General features: G+C 44.3%; 1 protein-coding gene across 1 annotated transcript in view; it reads right to left on the reverse strand.

Annotated features, from left to right (window-relative positions):
- Nucleotides 1–4182: 4182 nt before the first annotated feature.
- The window catches only part of ZDHHC8 (zinc finger DHHC-type palmitoyltransferase 8), a 68522-nt gene continuing 54578 nt past the window's right edge, over nt 4183–18126 (reverse strand). Inside the window, exons 4-11 of the mRNA XM_070950761.1 lie at nt 17409–17581; nt 17169–17271; nt 15572–15663; nt 13189–13321; nt 11066–11171; nt 10242–10351; nt 7974–9010; nt 4183–6080 (exon numbers count right to left, since the gene is read on the reverse strand). Of these exons, the coding sequence (XP_070806862.1) occupies nt 5894–6080; nt 7974–9010; nt 10242–10351; nt 11066–11171; nt 13189–13321; nt 15572–15663; nt 17169–17271; nt 17409–17581 (1941 nt within the window). The 3' untranslated portion in view covers nt 4183–5893. The remainder of the gene's footprint in view (nt 6081–7973; nt 9011–10241; nt 10352–11065; nt 11172–13188; nt 13322–15571; nt 15664–17168; nt 17272–17408; nt 17582–18126) is intronic.

Consider the following 18126-nt stretch of genomic DNA (forward strand, 5'->3'; position numbering starts at 1 on the left):
CCACCACTGATTCAGTCAGAACTGAAGAAGTTTCTTGGATGAGAAGTGAAACGCTTTCAAGGGGGAAAAAAAACCCAAGAAAGTCCAGTTGCCTTTTGGAAAAGCACTTTTGGGACAACCATGACCCGGATGACTAAGAATCTCCACAGACCTGTTGATAGCACCAAAGAAAAAATGGAACTGACTTTGCACCCGGAATGGGAGGAGTAGGCGCCATCTTGTTCCTGCAAAATATTTTCGGTCAGATTTAGAGGCTAGCTAACATCGCTTCCCAAGGAAGTAGGCAACTTCTAGCTAAGTCTGGATAGAAGCCGTTTAGATGTACAAGGGTCCTCTCAATTCCTGGCAAATAGATGAGGAAGAAACGGAGGTAGTGACAGATTTTATTTTCCTGGGCTCCAAGATCACCGCAGATGGGGACTGCAGCCAAGAAATTAAAAGACGCTTGCTCCTGGGGAGGAAAGCTATGGCAAATCTAGATAGTTTACTAAAAAGCAGAGACATCACCCTGCCAACAAAAGTGCGTATAGTCAAGGCGATGGTTTTCCCGGTTGCAATGTCTGGCTGTGAAAGTTGGACCATAAGAAAGGCTGAGAAGGCCAAAGAATGGAGGCCTTTGAACTCTGGTGCTGGAGAAGACTCCTGTGAGTCCCTTGGACTGCAAGGCCATCCAACCGGTCAGTCCTAGAGGAGATCAACCCTGACTGCTCTTTAGAAGGCCAGATCCTGAAGAGGAAACTCAAATACTTTGGCCACCTAATGAGAAGGAAGGACTCCCTGGAGAAGAGCCTCATGCTGGGAAAGATGGAGGGCAAAAGAAGAAGGGGACGGCAGAGAAGGAGGTGGCTGGATGGAGTCACTGAAGCAATCGGAGTGAGCTTCAATGGACTCCGGGGGATGGTAGAGGACAGGAAGGCCTGGAGGAACGTTGCCCATGGGGTCGCGATGGGTCAGACACGACTTCGCAACTAACAACAACAAGATGTACAAGATACTAAATCAAGCTTGGATGACGACACAGCACCAAAGCTTAGGGCATTGCTTTAAAAATTCTACCTCTTATGTTTCCCTCCCCCCAAGAAGCCAGACCATAGATGGATGCCAAACCTCCAGATTGAAAGGACATCTTTCTTCATCTTAACATCAGAATCCCATCCAACCAAATCTTTTTTAATGTGGCCACTTGTTCCAAAGCTGAAATGCAAGTCAACATCCTACTATCCTTGCATTCTTCTAGAACAGTGATGGCGAACCTTTTTGGCACCGAGTGCGCTCGTCTGGGCTGCAACCCGGAAGAGGAGCTGCCCAGGGCGCCTGCGCGCACCTGAAAAATGAACTTCCGGTTTCAGCTACTCAACTTCCGGTTTCAGCCAGCTACGCGTCCGGGTTTATGGCGTGCATGTAACCCGCAACGATCAGCTGGCCAGCACGCATGCTCATGCAGAAAAACAGAAGACCAGCTCTTCCAGTTTCCAGCAATGCTGCATGCAAAAAGTCCAGCTGATTGTTGCGCGCGCATGCGTGCCAGAAACCCAGAAGAGGAACGGGTGGGTCCACTTTGGGCACGCGTGCCATAGGTTCACCATCACGGTTCCAGTACTAATCGCTTCAAACCATACAGATCTGTTCATCTCCTTTTCTTTGGGGGATGCCTATGTCCATTCGGACTACTGTATCATCCAGAGGTGTCTGTAGAGCACAGTCCAAAAAATTCAAGATGGTGGCCACAATCATGCCGTTCAAAGCTCTTGCTATTTTTATGCACTTTGCCTGAACATGGCTTGCTTTTAACTCTACCTTGCAGATACCCAGGATATATAAGGAACAACGTAATCTGAGCATTTGGATGTGTGTCTATACCTTTCCTGGATTTCTAAGGTCATTCCCATGCCCACTCCTTTCTAGCACTGATAACATTACCTAGTTGGGTAATGAAAGGTCTGCAAGAAAATAGCCAAGCTCAGAGAGCACCAAGGACCCTACAGTCCTCCTCCTCCTCTTCTTCTTCCTCCTCCTCCTCCTCCTCCTCCTCCTCCTTTCTCCAACCCCCACTCCCTTTTAACACTGTTGATGTTACCTCGTTGGGTAATGAAATGTCTGCGAGAAAACAGACAAATTCAGACAGCATCAGGGACCTCACAGCCTTTCTTCTCCTCCACTCCTCGCACTCCACTCCCTTCTAGCACTGATGATGTTACCTAGCAAGGTAATGAAAAGTCTGCATAAAACAGCCAAGCTCCGAGAGAACCAAGGACTCCATGGTCTTTCAGTTAAGTTTTTAATCCCCTGGATGAAAACATCAAATGCCACAGATTTATCACGGACGCAGGAAAAGAATGGATGTGCCTCACTGCTCAAGAAGGGAAGTGAAACCCATTTAGGGGCTTCATGAGCTCTCTGGAGAACTCGTTACAACCAAACCACACAACAATGGATGAATGGGAGAAACACCTCCCACCGTTGGGAAGCTTACCGTAAATCTAGGAAGCAAACTAAAACACCGAGCTTGCAAAATCCAAAATGAACCCAAAATGAATTTAAACATAAATCCAAAAGGTGAACCTGAAATATATCTTCACTAGAATTTCCTGTTTTAATTCTGTTTTAATCACCTTGGAGCGCCATCCCTACAGTGGTGGTTCTATCCGGTTTGGGTAAACTGGTAGCGGCGGCTGCGGGAGACTCCGCCCACCCATCCGGACATCATCACATCCCGTTTTTGACCCTCTGCGCATGCGCGGAAGGCTCTCACATTTGCGAACCGGTAGCGAGGGTAAACGTATACCACCCCTGCATCCTTGGAGTGGTGAAGTTATAATTTTGGTGACGGCGTTGGTTGATATTAACCGGGGAATTTGGAATGCATGTTGGTTGGTTTTTACTCCGTGTAACTACAGACAGTCCTCGACATACGGCCATGGCTGAACCCCAAACCTTTGTCGCTATGCGAGACAGTTGTGAGTTTTACCCCCATTTTACGACCTTTCTTTGCCACAGTTGTTAAGCGACTCACTGCCGTTGTTAAGTTAGGAACAGGGTGGGTGAAATAAATCTGCCTTCCCCTGTTGATTTTGTTCACCCGAAGGTTGCAAAACGGGACCACATGATCCAGGAAACTGCAACCGTCATAAATACAAGTCAGTTGCTGAGTGTCTGAATTTTAGCCACGTGAACCCTGGGGATGCTACAATGGTCATAAGTGTGAAAAAAATGGGCATGCTGCTTTTTTCAGTGCCGTTGTTAACTTTCAACGGACACTAAAAGAACTGTTGTAAGTTGAGGACTACAGGTAAACATTTTGAGGATGAAATGCGAAATAATTTATGCTGGAGAGTCAGTGCTGGTCAGAATCGATTGGAGAAAGATCTACAATTCCCACTTCTTAAAAATGCAGTTTCGTTTTGCTTGGCATGGAGGAAAGAGTCGTAACGCATTTGGTACCCTGATCTGCTTCTCACAGGAGAACATTTTCCCTTTTTCCAGAATAAACCGCAACTCATGTCCAAGTGATTGTAACGACAACATTTGCACTAAGGGATCCATTCCCTCCCTGCCCTCCTAGCTCTTCCGTGCCACACACACACACACACACACACACACACACACACCAAATTTGGCAAAAAAGGGCAAAAAAACCAAACAAACCCCAAACCAGGGATGGGATTCTACCGGTTCAGACCGGTTCGGGAGAATCGGTAGCTCCGACGATCAGCTGGGAGCGAACCGGTTCATCCCTACGATCAGATGGGCCCGCCCACCCACCCGCCTGCGCTATTTTCCTACCTTTATCTTCTCAGCTGATTCGCGCAGCAGAACAGATTGCCGCGCCTCATCTGTGTTTCTCCTTAACGCGGAAGTTAAGATTTCTTCAAACTGCGCACGCACGCGCAGCGAAGCGCGCGATCACCGACCCAGTTGTTAAACCGAGAGGATCCCACCACTGCCCCAAACCCACAACATTTTTAACACCGTGATCCGAGGCACCTGGTCTACCCCAGCATGTGGGAGGGAGCATACTGCATCCCTTTCGCCTTTCATCTCCAATCCAGGAGCCCTCAAGCAGTCGCATTCACGACAAACCATTTTATACCAAATTTATATTTCTTATTTCTTTATCACCGAAATATAAATTTGATATATATATATATAATTATTTAAGGCCATTATGTTAAGTATCGGCATTCTAAATATACTACTTCTATTTTCTGCTTGTTTTCTAAACTGAAATATGAGATTAATTTACACCGAAGGGGAGAGGCAGAACGACGAAGGGAAGACTTTCTAACTTTCGAGGAGAAATATTTAGAATTTTTGTAAACAGTTTTTGTAGAGCACTTTTCTTTCTCAAGTTCTCTTTCGGATCGGCTCTTAAATCTAGCGACCAGAGGTCTTGCTGTCTCCCTGGATATTCCGTTTGTCCATCTGTCAAACAGGCCACCAACGTGTCTCCTGCAGACGTGCGTTCAGCTGATTGGCACACACAATCACACATGCGCACGCATACACACGGACACACATCGCGAAATTTCAACAGATCAAAAGAAATACCTTGCGTCGAGATTATACACGCTGCTGCACCAGTGCAAGACAATTTAACACCGTTTCACAGCCCCCAGGAGCAGGAGAGTTGGAAGGAGTATGGCTGTTTTAAAATCGTAAGTTACCTTCTCAAATATTTTGATTTTTTTTCCCTTCAAAAGAAGGACAGGGTTACTGGTAATATTTGAAAATCCACCTAGAATTGTCCAAAGGGGGGGGGGATGGAAGTCCCTTATTTGCGCAACTCTTCATGGGAGCATTATAGTTTTCAGATGTTTCAGCAGATGGTAAGAAGATGGCTAGAAAATCGTCCCAATTCTTGGCCCAAAGGATGGCGTCTAAGAGACTGAACATGACTCGGAGGTCTAGTGGTGTCCATCAACCTTCCTTCGGTAGATTAGGTTTCTCATGAGTGTATGCGTATGAATTCCCCACTCATCCTAACAGGAGGAAGATGTATGTCTGGCCCAAAGCATGGATGCGCAAACCTGATTCCCTTCGGCCACCCCTGAAATTTATTAAGAAGACCACCACAGGTAAGGAAATGGTTGAGGACCCAGAAGACTATAAATTAGGTAGCACTTGCTTGCCTCAAACGCAAGACTTCTGAGATTTGTATAGATCACATATGGGCTGAGAAGACAAAACCAGAAACTTATTGTGTTCCATCACTTCTTCCTCATGAGTTCCATGTCCTTTCCCTCATGAGTTCCATCTCCTCTCCCTCATGAATTCCATCAACTCTTCCTCATGAGCTCCATCACTTCTTCCTCATGACTTCCATCAACTCTTCCTCATGAGTTCCATCTCCTCTTCCTCATGAGTTCCATAACTTCTTCCTCATGAGTTCCATAACTTCTTCCTCATGAGTTCCATAACTTCTTCCTCATGAGTTCCATCTCCTTTTCCTCATGAGTTCCATCAATTCTTCATCTTGGCCAGCCTGGAGACTTGAAGCAGGGGTAGAGGAGAAAACAAAAGGTCTAAGGACAGGATGGGATGGACAAAGACAAATGCACAATGGTTTTTTACCATTGTTTGACATAGCAGACATTGTCGGTGGTAGACGGGTCAGTTTGTCCAGGAAGTATCCAATGAGCTGTGCCAAGTGCATCATCCTTTGAAGGATAAGCCTACAGCTGGCCTTGGCCAGCAGAGGAGGACCTCCATGTTGCCTTTTCAAAATGGTTGGGGGTGGGGAATCATAAGTCCAGCCATGAAGTAATACAGAGCAGATACCCTCAGTTGGTTTCCTCCTTCTGTTCCTGTTGGATCTTCACAGTGTATGTAGCTCCACAGATGGACTTGCAGGGGGTGTCTTCTTTCTCCCATATTCTTACTCTTCTCGTTTTGTTTACACTGAAATTTCGTAAGTTGTTCCGCCCACCCCAGAGACTTTCTTAACGTTTGAGTGTCTAGCTGGACTCACAGGAGCTTGGACACTAGAAGTTGAGCCTATTCGACACTCGACTCTGGAAAGACCCTTTGGCTGTCCATTGATTTTACTGTGAGGGCTCTTCAGCGGGACGTCCTCCCTGTGGCTGGAAGAAAGAGAAGATCCAAAGTTAGTAGGCAGAAAACAAGGGATTTTATACAGGTACCATGTTTCCCCGAAAATAAGACATCCTCTGATAATAAGCCTAATTGGGATTTTCAGTGCAAGCACTAAAATAAGCCCCCCCTCCGAAAAAAAGCCCTCCTGAAAATATTTAACCAGCCGGTCCCCACCATTTCCTCTGGTTAGGCTTAGGGAAACAGAGCTGGAAATCAGGTAAGACGGAAAGAGGAGCCCCGTCTTGCTCCACAGGCCCCAAAATAATAAGACCTCCCCGAAAATAAGGCCAACCGCTTATTTCGGGGTTCAAAAAAAAAAGGGTCTTATTTTCGGGGAAACACGGTAGTCCTTGACTTGCAATCCCAATTGAAACTGGAATTTCTGCAAAGCAGCTGTTAAGTAATCACACCCAGTTTTGTGAGTCTTTTTTTTTTGTTGCTATGGGTGTTTTGCAAATCACTTGCGGTTGTTAGCGCAAGTTTATTTTATTTATTTATTTTTTTCAACTTGTATACCGCCCTTCTCCCCAGGGGGACTCAGGGCGGTGGACAGCCAAACTTAAAACACATATAGTACAAAAGTTCAGAAAAAACTAAAATAAATTAAATCATCGGCATTTCCAATTTAAAATCCCATATCAAAAGTGGCTAGATTTTGCGCAGCAGCACCGGGGATTTGTCAAAACTATGCGATTAATCCATCATAGCAATTTTACACAACTAGCATGTTTCCCTGAAAATAAGAACAGGTCTTATATATATAGAAGTATATGTATAAAAGATATAGTAGAAATAAGGGAGGAAAAAATGTATAAGTATGAAATTATTGACTGATGAGAAACTGTTGAAACAGAAAAGGTGTTAAAACTTTCTTTTTGTTTTTAAAAAATGTTTAATAATTTTTTTTAAAAAACGAAAGAACAGGTCTTATATTAATTTTTGCTCCAAAAGAGGCATTAGGGCTTATTTTCCAGTTAGGTCTTATTTTCAGGGAAATACGGTACTAAATGCATCCATCTGGCTGACAATCTTAACTGGGGCTTATTTTGGGGATAGGGCTTATATTACGAGCATCCGGAAAAATCATGCTAGGGCTTATTTTCCAGTTGGGTCTTATTTTGGGGGGAAACACAGTAAAATAGCAAATCGTTTTGCATTACTACTCTTTTGCATTTAAGTATTTAATGACTATGGGCCCCACAGTTTAAGGATTGATATTATGGATATTATAGTATAGTTAGGCCATGCTGGGTTTTGTATGTCATGTTGACAGATTGGGATTCCAAATTGTGAGTTTAACATCTGCAAGTTGACCACCAAGCTCAGAAAGCACCAAGGACTCCACAGCCGCCCTCCTCCTCCTTGTCCACCTCTTCCTCCATTCCACAACCCCCACCCCCTCCTAGCACTGATGACGTTACCTAGTTTGGTTATGAAATGTCTGCAAGAAAACCACCAAGCTCAGAAAGGACCAAGGACCCCAAATGTTAAAATCTACTCTTCTATTTAAGAAATATATATAATTATGCAACCCATTTCACATCCTCATTGGATCTAAGTGCTGAAATCTGAAACTTCATACTTACGTCTACTAGCCAGCCTTAAGTTACTTTATGTGCAGTGTGCTTTCTAGTGTGATACTCTTAAATATTGGATGAGTCCAGGGAATTACATCCTATTTCTGAGTAACAAACTAGTTTATAATCTAGTCTTGACTTAACTCTCATTTCCAGGTAATTTAATAAGTGCACATATACATTTTTTGAGACCTTCTCCCATTGGCTGAAAACCATCCAGAAATGTTAAAAAATGATCCACAGGTGGAACTCTGCACCCGGTTTTCTCACACACAACTGCAGCCATGCTAAAACTCTCCATACCTTGCAGGGCCTATGGACTGGGCTTCTGTTAGCTCCATCGTGTTAACGAAGGAGACGGATTTTGGAGCCCCGTAGGAGGGAGACCGGGGGATCCCACCGGGAGACGAAGGAACTTGGTGGCTTGGCGATTTGTAGGAGCCGTTGCTCATCCTGCCCTGTAGTGCCTGATGGGCTTGGATGTTGTTATTGGCTAGGTCTGCTTGGAGAGAAGGTGTGGAAGTCCTTGACACTCGGGTCATGGCGCTGGAGAGGGAAGAAACAGACGTCTGTAAAGCCGGATTGCGTGCGCTGAAGCTGCTGTGGGGCATTAAATTGTCTCTGGAGCCGTATCTCAAGACTAAGCTACGGGGATCGTCCGAGAGCAGGCTGACTTGCTGAAGGCTGTAAGAACTCGGGGTGTCATACACCCCCGAATCTGCAAACACGGAGTCTGGGTGAGAGTGCAGGAGCTTCTCTCTCTCCTCCATCTCCTTCCTTTCTTGGATGGACGCCATAATGGTTTTCGACAGGTTGTCGTAGCGGACTGGGGAGGGGTCTCGCGGGTGCGGGGTCGGCCCACCCTGCCCGGGGCTAAAGGTCTGGGGAGACGGGCGCTGGAGTTCCCTTCCCCGCAGATGGCACATTTTGGCAGACAAATATGGCGAGTGGTATCCGACGGAGCCTACCGCGGCGTGCGCGATGCACCGCTTTCCGGCTGGGGAAATGGGGTTGAGCAAACTGTCGTAGGATAAGCTCCCGTTCCTGTTGGAGAGAGAATTGGGGGCGAAGATGCTTTTGTAGGGGGTTGAGGTCGCCCCTTCGGATTTCATGGGATGGAGGGGCAGTTTCTCGGGGCCTCTCCGGCCACCCGTTTTCAGACTGAGGGATCTGGAGTTGGCGGCGAAAGAATCGGCTTGGAGTGGAGAAGACTGATAGGTCTTGTGAAGGGAACTCTTCCGATAGTTGGGGAGCTCCATGCTCGGCTCGGATTGATAATCCAGGCTGCTGTCATTGTCGTCGGCCAGGGAGCTCTGCCTGAGTCCTTCCTGGAGGGAGATCTGGGAGAAAAGAAGAAAGGGTCAGATGGAGCTGCTATCGGCTCTCGTGGGTTAACCAGACAGGAAACATAACCTAATTTGACTTTATTGTAAGGCTACCTTAGCAGAATCTTGCAAGTCTGAAAGTACAAATCTCCTGCTGTCTCTTTTTTAGCCTGATAAGCTAGAGATGATCCTTTCTGAGTTTCTGCCTTTGCCCTTTATGTAGCTGCAGGCTATGTCATCTCTGATTATTCCTTAGGCAACCTATCTTCTCCTGTATTCCCAGATCATTCCCACATACCACAACATCAGTGGAAGCAACTTATTTCTTTCTCCCTCTCTCCGTTTGTCTCTCTGTCTCTGTCTCTCTCTCTTGCCTCTGTGTGTGTGTGTGTGTGTGTGTGTGTGTCTGTCTGTCTCTCTTTTGTCTCTCTCTGTGTATCTGTTTTTCTCTCTCTTTCCCTCTTTTGTCTCTCTTTCTATGTGTCTGTCTTTTCTTCTCTGTCTATTTCTCTCTCTCTGTTTGTCTCTCTCTCTGTGTCTCTCTCTCTGTGTCTCTCTCTATTTGTCTCTGTGTGTCTGTGGGTGTCTCTGATTGTCTCTCTGTCTCTCTTTCTCTTTCTGTCTGTCTTTCTGTATCTCTTTCTCTCTCTCTCTCTTTCTCTGTCTGTCTGTGTCTCCCTCTCTCTGTTTGTCTCTCTGCCTCTCTCTTTCTTTCTGTATCTCTCGCTCTCTCATTCAAGGAACAAATCCCTGGAAAAAGATTAATGAGCCATTACAGAGCTTTCTTAAAATGGCCTTTTCATTGGTGCTGTGGCCTCATTGCTGAAAATGACAAAGAACGATGGTTGAAGGTTTGCTTCTGGAGAGGAAAAGGAGTAATAACCATAACATAACATAACGTAACGTAACGTAACGTAACGTAACGTAACGTAACATAACGTAGCGTAGCGTAGCGTAGCGCAGCGCAAGCACAAGCACAAGACAAGACAAGACAAGACAAGACAAGACAACACAACACAACACAACACAACACAAAAACACACAGCACAACATCTTTTTCAGACACATTAAGTAAAGACCTGGCTGAGAAACACTGTTCGATCTGCTATCATTCCACCGTAATTTTTATTTTGACCCAAGGAAAAGGCAATTACATAGACAGAACATATTTCAAGACAGTTTGAAGTTGGACACTTTGTTTCATCGGGTCAAACCTGAGATTCAGCCTGCAACTATGCCATCTTACCTGCTCAGATGTTCCATGATAGTGGACCTTAGAGTTGTTGCTGAAAGCAGGGCGATATTTGTACATGGCCGGTGTGGGTGGGCTCATCAGTTTGGGAGAAAGGCTGCTCTCTGGAAAAAAAAAGAAGAAAAAGAAAACAAGCCATGGCTTATGGCACGCCCAAACCATGATTGAGTTTCACATCACCTATAATATAAATGGCTTGCTTAAGGCTTAGCACACTATGTAAATCCAGCTACTGAATTTTTCAAATCTTAGTTTACAGCTTAGGGCAGGGGTCTGCAGCCTTAAACACTCAAAGAGCCATTTAGACCCGTTTCCCACAGAAAAGAAAACACCGGGAGCCACAAAACCCTTCCCGTGCCTGACTATTTCTTGAGCGGCCACAAAACTAGCATATGTAGTCGAATTAAACGTTCTGTTTTCTTCTGAAACTTTTCTTTTCTTGGATTTATCCATGGTTGGCCTACCGGGGGTTGAAAAGCTCAATAAATTGCGTGCCGGTGGGTGTCGCACATTGATGGTTGTGACACATATTTTGAGTGACAGGGAGCCACAGCAGAGGGGTGAAAGAGCCACATGCGGCTCCAGAGCCGCAGGTTGCTGACTCCTGGCTTAGGGTGTTATATGGACCCAGTGAATGATGGCTTAGTCAGTAAACCGTAGTTCAACTAACTATGGCTTAGTTTCTATGAATCCAAGAGTTTCTGCATTACGGGTTAAACCAGTCATGAGATTTTTCACCAGAAAGAAGGTTTTAAAAGAGAGAAATTCCATACGTTCAGTTGATTTAAAAAAAAAAAAGAAAAGATCAAATATTGTACCTTCCGTGCTTCCCAGTTCGCTGTATTTACTGGAATCCCCTTTGGGTGGAAGCGGAGGCTGTATATCCATGGTATTTTCGTCCAGCGCTTCTAGGCTAATTTTAGACTGAAAACAATCGCAAAACATAGTTAAGCGTTGCCGAGCGGTCTATTCTAACCCTTAAATCATGCATCTCCCCCCCCCCCCGAAATATGTCTCTACACCAGTGGTGAAATGTAAAATTTGTTACGGTTCTGTGGACGTGGTTTGGTGGGGGGCAATGTGACTGAATGGGCATGGCCAACTTTTTTTTTTTACTTTTAAAAGCATTTTTTCTACAAGCTCTTCGGCCGAAGAGGTTGTAAAAAAAAATGCTTTTAAAAGCCTCCAACAATTAGGCAACTCAGCTGGGATCGTCAGAGGCCTTTAAAAGCATTTTCTAGGTTGTAGAAAAAAATGCTTTTAAAAGCCTCTGATGATCCCAGCTGAGCCGCGTGATCATCAGAGGCTTTTTTTTTAACTTTTAAAAGCATTTTTTCGGCCGAAGAGGTGGTAGAAAAAATGCTTTTAAATTTTTTTTTTTAAAAAGCCTCTGATGATCGCACATCTCAGCTGGGCATGGGGGGGGGGGCAGGGATTTTTGCTACCGATTCTCCAAACCAACCACCGCCATCGCTACCGGATCAGGGAATCCAGTCCGAACAGGGAGCATTTCACCCCTGCTCTACACACTGCAGGATAACAGCGGTCTTCACACATTGTGTTAAACTGCAGCATTGTTGGTTCAATTTGAGCTTAGCCAGAGTATGAAAACAGCCACTGTGTTTTCATTCTGGTTTATGGCTTAATATGTTGCTGAACCCATCCAGGTGAGACTTGTTCAACAAACCATGGTTAAGCAAATGACTGCTTAGTGAAGTCTAAGAAGCTTGGCTAAGAGCCCGTTTGGTCTACTGGGTAAGGCATCAGGCAAGAAAGCAGAGCATGAGTTCTAATCCTGCCTTAGGCATGGAAGACGGCTGGGTGACTTTGGGCCAATCACCGGGAGACTGGGAATTCTAGTTTCACCTTAGGCATGAAAGCCAACTGGGTGACTTTGCGCCAATCACCGGGAGACTGGGAGTTCTAGTCCCGCCTTAGGCATGAAAGCCAACTGGGTGACTTTAGGCCAATCACCGGGAGACTGGGAGTTCTAGTCCCGCCTTAGGCATGAAAGCTGGTTAGGTGACCTTGGCCCAATCCCTCTCTCTCAACCTGCCTGACCTCACAGGGTTATTGTTGTGGGGAACATAGGAGGAGGAAGGAGTGTTATATATGTTGGCCACCTTGAGTTATTTATAAAAAATAAGGCAGGCAGAATACAAACAAATAAATGTAAAGAAATACACCAATCCAGCACCTAGAATTTTTGCTTTGCAGGGATTGAAACCTGAAATAAATGATCAACTCTGATTTCAGCCTAGATGGACCGGATTCACCTATCATGCTAAATCAGTGATAGCTAACCTTTTTGCCATCGCGTGCCAAAAGCGGGGGGAGCGCAGGGGTGTCGCACGTGCATGTGCCCACACCCAGAATTCGGTGCACCCCGCCCCACCGTGCATGTGTGTGCGACCCCCCGCACTCTCCCTGTTATTAGAACGCGATGGCACAGTGGGACCGGAAGGCCCATTTTTCACCTCCCCAGGCTCCAGAGCCTTTCTAGGAGCCTGGGGAGGGCAAAAACAGCCTTCCCCAACTCCCCTGAAGGCCCTCCGGAGGCCGGAAACGGCCCATTTCCCGACTTCCAGTGGGCCTGGAAGGCTCAAAAATCAGCTGGCCTGCATGCGCATGTGCGCTGGAGCTGAGCTAGGGCAACACTCGCGTGCCCACAGATATGGTTCCGCGTGCCACCTGTGGCACGCGTGCCATAGGTTTGCCATCACGGTGCTAGATCATAACTTAGCTTGTCTGGCTTTGGCTTAACATGTTGTACAAACCCAGCTAGTACAAATTAATTAACCCCTAGGGTTTAAAAAGCATGTTTTATGAATTCAGCCCAACGTAGCTAAGTCTTATGGAACTCTTTCACCAGGAAAACATGGAAACAGATCTCTATATGGATGGATCCCAGGTAAAAGATAGCTCATAAGGAATGCTTCACCTTGCTCTGGTTGAGGTTGGCTTGAACCCCGTTGTCACTTATTTTGACGGTGATCTGTCGCTCCTTTAGATCCGGCCTCAGGAAAGGGGGCTTCACGCTTACCATCTCTTTCTTCTTGGGATCCACAATGTACCTGCAAGATCATGGGATCTTGAAAAGTACGCTTTTCATTAGAAGATACCGCCTCATGAGTGCTGCAGACCCTCAAGGACTCAGTGTGAAGGTCTGCAGGTGGCTTACACAAAGGAACAACTAATGAGCAACTAAGAGTGGAAGTTAAGAGTGCTTCTAAAGAAATAAAAATATATACCAGCGCAACTAATCATCTACAAGGCGGGATCATCTGAAGGAACGCCATTTTGGTGTGAAAGGCCACAGACAAAGGCTTTGCGGGTGATGAAGTCATGTGATAGTAGCGTCTGCATTTCCTGCGTTGGATCAGGAAAGCACATCTTTCTCCTTCTGTCCTGGCCACTTATTACCGACGAACGATTGAGAGCGTTTTAACAAACTGCATCAATGTTTGGTTTGGTTTGGTTGCAGCAATGCCTCAGATAGAAAGTCCATACAGAGAGTGGTAAGGACAGTGGAGAAGATTACAGGAAGCTTGCTTCCTGTTATTCAGGATACTGTTTATAAGCTCTATGTTCTTAGAGCTCAAAGCATGATTAGAGACCCCACACAACCACTTCAGGGTCTGTTTCTGTCGCTCCCATCTGGGAGAAGGTTTCAAAGTATTTCTAGCAGGACTACCAGATTCTGCAACAGATTTGTTCCCTAGGCCCTCCGTTTGCTAAACTCGCAGGATTCGTTTTTCTCGTCATGTACATGTATACATCCAAACTAGACTGTGTTGTTCCTCTGTGTCATATAATATATGTGGGTATACATACATAACTTTGTATTTATTTATTTATTTTGTCACGTTCATGTAGTGTATATTGGAGGGGATGACCCTTTGAGAGCTGCATGCAACAAAATTTCATTTTAATGTATGCCGATTAGTCTACATTCAAAGTGACAAGAAAGTTATTCCATTCCATTCCATTCCATTCCATTCCATTCCATTCCATATTTTCTATTCTATTCTATTCTATTCTATTCTATTCTATTCTATTCTATTCTATTCTATTCTATTCTATTCTATTCCATTCCATTCCATTCCATTCCATTCCATATTTTCTATTCTATTCTATTCTATTCTATTCTATTCTATTCTATTCTATTCTATTCTATTCTATTCTATTCTATTCCATTCCATTCCATTCCATTCCATTCCATTCCATTCCATATTTTCTATTCTATTCTATTCTATTCTATTCTATTCTATTCTATTCTATTCTATTCCATTCCATTCCATTCCATATTTTCTATTCTATTCTATTCTATTCTATTCTATTCTATTCTATTCTATTCTATTCTATTCTATTCCATTCCATTCCATTCCATTCCATTCCATTCCATTCCATATTTTCTATTCTATTCTATTCTATTCTATTCTATTCTATTCTATTCTATTCTATTCTATTCTATTCTATTCTATTCTATTCTATTCCATTCCATTCCATATTTTCTATTCTATTCTATTCTATTCTATTCTATTCTATTCTATTCTATTCTATTCTATTCTATTCTATTCCATTCCATTCCATTCCATTCCATATTTTCTATTATTCTATTCTATTCTATTCTATTCTATTCTATTCTATTCTATTCTATTCTATTCTATTCTATTCTATTCTATTTATTCCATTCCATTCCATTCCATTCCATATTTTCTATTCATATTCTATTCTATTCTATTCTATTCTATTCTATTCTATTCTATTCTATTCTATTCTATTCCATATTTTCTATTCTATTCTATTCTATTCTATTCTATTCTATTCTATTCTATTCTATTCTATTCTATTCTATTCTATTTATTCCATTCCATTCCATTCCATTCCATATTTTCTATTCATATTCTCTTCTCTTCTCTTCTCTTCTCTTCTCTTCTCTTCTCTTCTCTTCTCTTCTCTTCTCTTCCCTTCCCTTCCATTCCATTCTTCCATTCCATTCCATTCTATATTTTCTATTCTATTCTATTCTATTCTATTCTATTCTATTCTATTCTATTCTATTCTATTCCATTCCATTCCATTCCATTCCATTCCATTCCATTCCATTCCATTCCATTCCATTCCATTCCGTTCCGTTCTGTTCTGTTAACACACCAAGGTGCCCAAGGCAGAGGTTAACAGCTGCATCTATCATTTGTACAGATTCAAAATATATAATCAATAGATCAGTGAAGACCAGCTGGTCCAGTCCCCAAGCTGTCATCCCCACAAACCCAGCATTGGTTAATGAACCATCTTCTGTGCTTCTCCTTAGATCTCACCTAGGAGCCAGGGGGCTGCAAAGGACATGTTCCACGTTCCCACAGCATCCTTGAGTAAAAGGATTGACTCCTCCACGGAACTTACCCGTCACCTGGAATTAAAAACAAGGAAGGCAGTTTGAAAAAGGAAAGGAACCTACCATTGGGAAGTGGAGAAAGGCCTTGGGAGGTGGAGGTGAGATGCTGCCTATGGAACAGTCAGATAAGAGGCAGCATAGCCCACAGCTAGGTAGTGGAGGGGGCAAGAGATTCAGAGGGGACCCTCCCTAGTTTCTTGGGCTGTAAAAGAGAGCGGGGGGGGGAGGATTGTACAGGTAGTTCTGGACTTATGACCACAATTGAGCCCAAAATTTCTATGGTTAAGCGAGACAGTTGTTCAGTGAGTTCTGACCCATGTCACGACTTTTCTTGCTACAGTTGTTAAGCGAATGGCTGCATTTGTTAAGTGGGTCACACGGTTGTCAAGCGAATCTGGCTTCCCCGTAGACTTTGCTTGTCAGGAGGTCGCAAAAGGGGATCGCGTGACCCACGGGACACACCAACGCTCATGTGAATCTTGATCATGTGAGCACGGGGATGTTGCAGTGGTTGCAATGGTAAAAAAAAAACGGTCCTAGGTCACTTTTTCGGTGCCGTTGTAACTTCGAATGGTTACTAAACGAACTCTGTTGTACATCAAGGGCTACCTGTACTTTCAGATTTGCAAGATTCTATCAGTTAGCTTTATAATAAAAGAAAACTAGCTGATCTTATTTTATTTCCTCTCTGGTCCACCTGGAAGTCTGATACCCCGGTTATGCTGCTGCTTCTCCTCCTCCTCCTCCTCCTTTCTTCTTCTTCTCTTCATCCTCCTTCTCCTTCCTCCTTCTCTTCCTCCCTTTCTTCTTCTTCTTCTTCTTCCTTCTTCTTCTTCATCTCCTCTTCCTCCTCCTCCTTTCTTCTTCTTCTCTTCATCCTCCTTCTCCTTCCTCTTCTTCCTCCTTTTCTTCTTCTTCTTCTTCTCCTTCTCCTCCTCCTCCGCCTTCTTTTTCTTCTTCTTTCTTCTTCTTCTCCTCTTCCTCCTCCTCCTTTCTTCTTCTTTTCATCCTCCTTCTTCCTCCTCCTCCTCCTTCTTTTCCCCTCCTCCTCCTTCTTCTTCTTCTTCTCCTCCTCCTCCTCCTTCTTTTTCTTCTTCTTTCTTCTTCTTCTCCTCTTCCTCCTCCTCCTTTCTTCTTCTTTTCATCCTCCTTCTTCCTCCTCCTCCTCCTTCTTTTCCCCTCCTCCTCCTTCTTTCCTCCTCCTCCTCCTCCTCCTCCTTCTTCTTCTTCTCCTTCTCCTCCTCCTTCTCCTTCTTTTTCTTCTTCTTCTTTCTTCTTCTTCTCCTCTTCCTCCTCCGAAACTCGCTTCACAAATGTTTCAATTAGCCACAGGAATTTTGGGCTCCGTTGTGGTCGTAACTCAAGGACTACCCATAAGTAACACACCGACAGCCCATGGTTTTTAATCAATTGTGGTCGTACTTTGAGGACTATGTGTATGCTCAACTGCTCTGGTGGGGCAAGGATTAGCAAATGATCCCAGGAGTAAAGTAAGAGGATAGATCGAAAAGCCCTCTTACCTGCTCATTGGTTGTGCGTCCTCGGGCCACCAAAACAATGTGGAAAGCAGTCAAGCCAATAACTGGGATGAAGAAGAGCCCAGCGATACACATGACTGTCATTCTGGATGCTGACATTAAGGAAACCCTGCAAATTATTGTGCCGTGGGCACTGGAGTACGGTAGAAAGAATCCCTTTCGTGTTGGCCCGAGACCCGTCTGGCCGGGTTGAACCCAAAGAGGACCCCAAAAGGAGGATACGTGACGGCGGTGTGGGCCACACCCACTTTTTCAGCGTGATGTAAGACATAGATAAGCCCGAAGGTGAACACGCCGACCATGTGGGCACTTAAAGACAGCAAGAAAAGGAAAAAATAGCGGTAGTTTCGTCTTCCGATACAGTTATTAACCCAAGGGCAGTGATGATCAAAATCCTGGTGAGACAACAGGAGAGAGAGGGTAATAATGCAGGCGTAACTTGGCGTACACAGGAATAATGGGAAACGTAATAATAACAATCACAACAACCCTATCAACCTGTCAGGCCTCCAAGAACCGGGAAAGACACATAGAGATACTTCTGAGCAAGTCAGAAACGACCCAGCAATAAAACCCAGTTAATAGAAGCCATCCTTCAATCTTGGTTTCACAAGCTGCAGAACTCAAAGACTTGGTTCACTCCATGGGAAGATGCTGTAAGGCTATAATTCACGCTAAAGGTTACCCAACTAAGGATTAACTGACATGGGGATCATTTTTGTATATCTCGTTTTTTCTACGGTGATCATTTTTGTATATCTTGTTTTTTCTACGGTGATCATTTTTGTATATCTCGTTTTTTCTATGGTCATCATTTTTGTATATCTCGTTTTTTCTACGGTGATCATTTTTGTATATCTCATTTTTTCTATTGTGATCATTTTTGTATATCTCATTTTTTCTATGGTGATCATTTTTGTATATCTCGTTTTTTCTATCG

This window comes from Pituophis catenifer, unplaced genomic scaffold (genome assembly GCF_029215685.1).
Source record: "Pituophis catenifer annectens isolate HBS135680 unplaced genomic scaffold, rPitCat1.0.hap2 SCAF_10, whole genome shotgun sequence".
Classification (NCBI taxonomy): Eukaryota; Metazoa; Chordata; class Lepidosauria; order Squamata; family Colubridae; genus Pituophis; species Pituophis catenifer.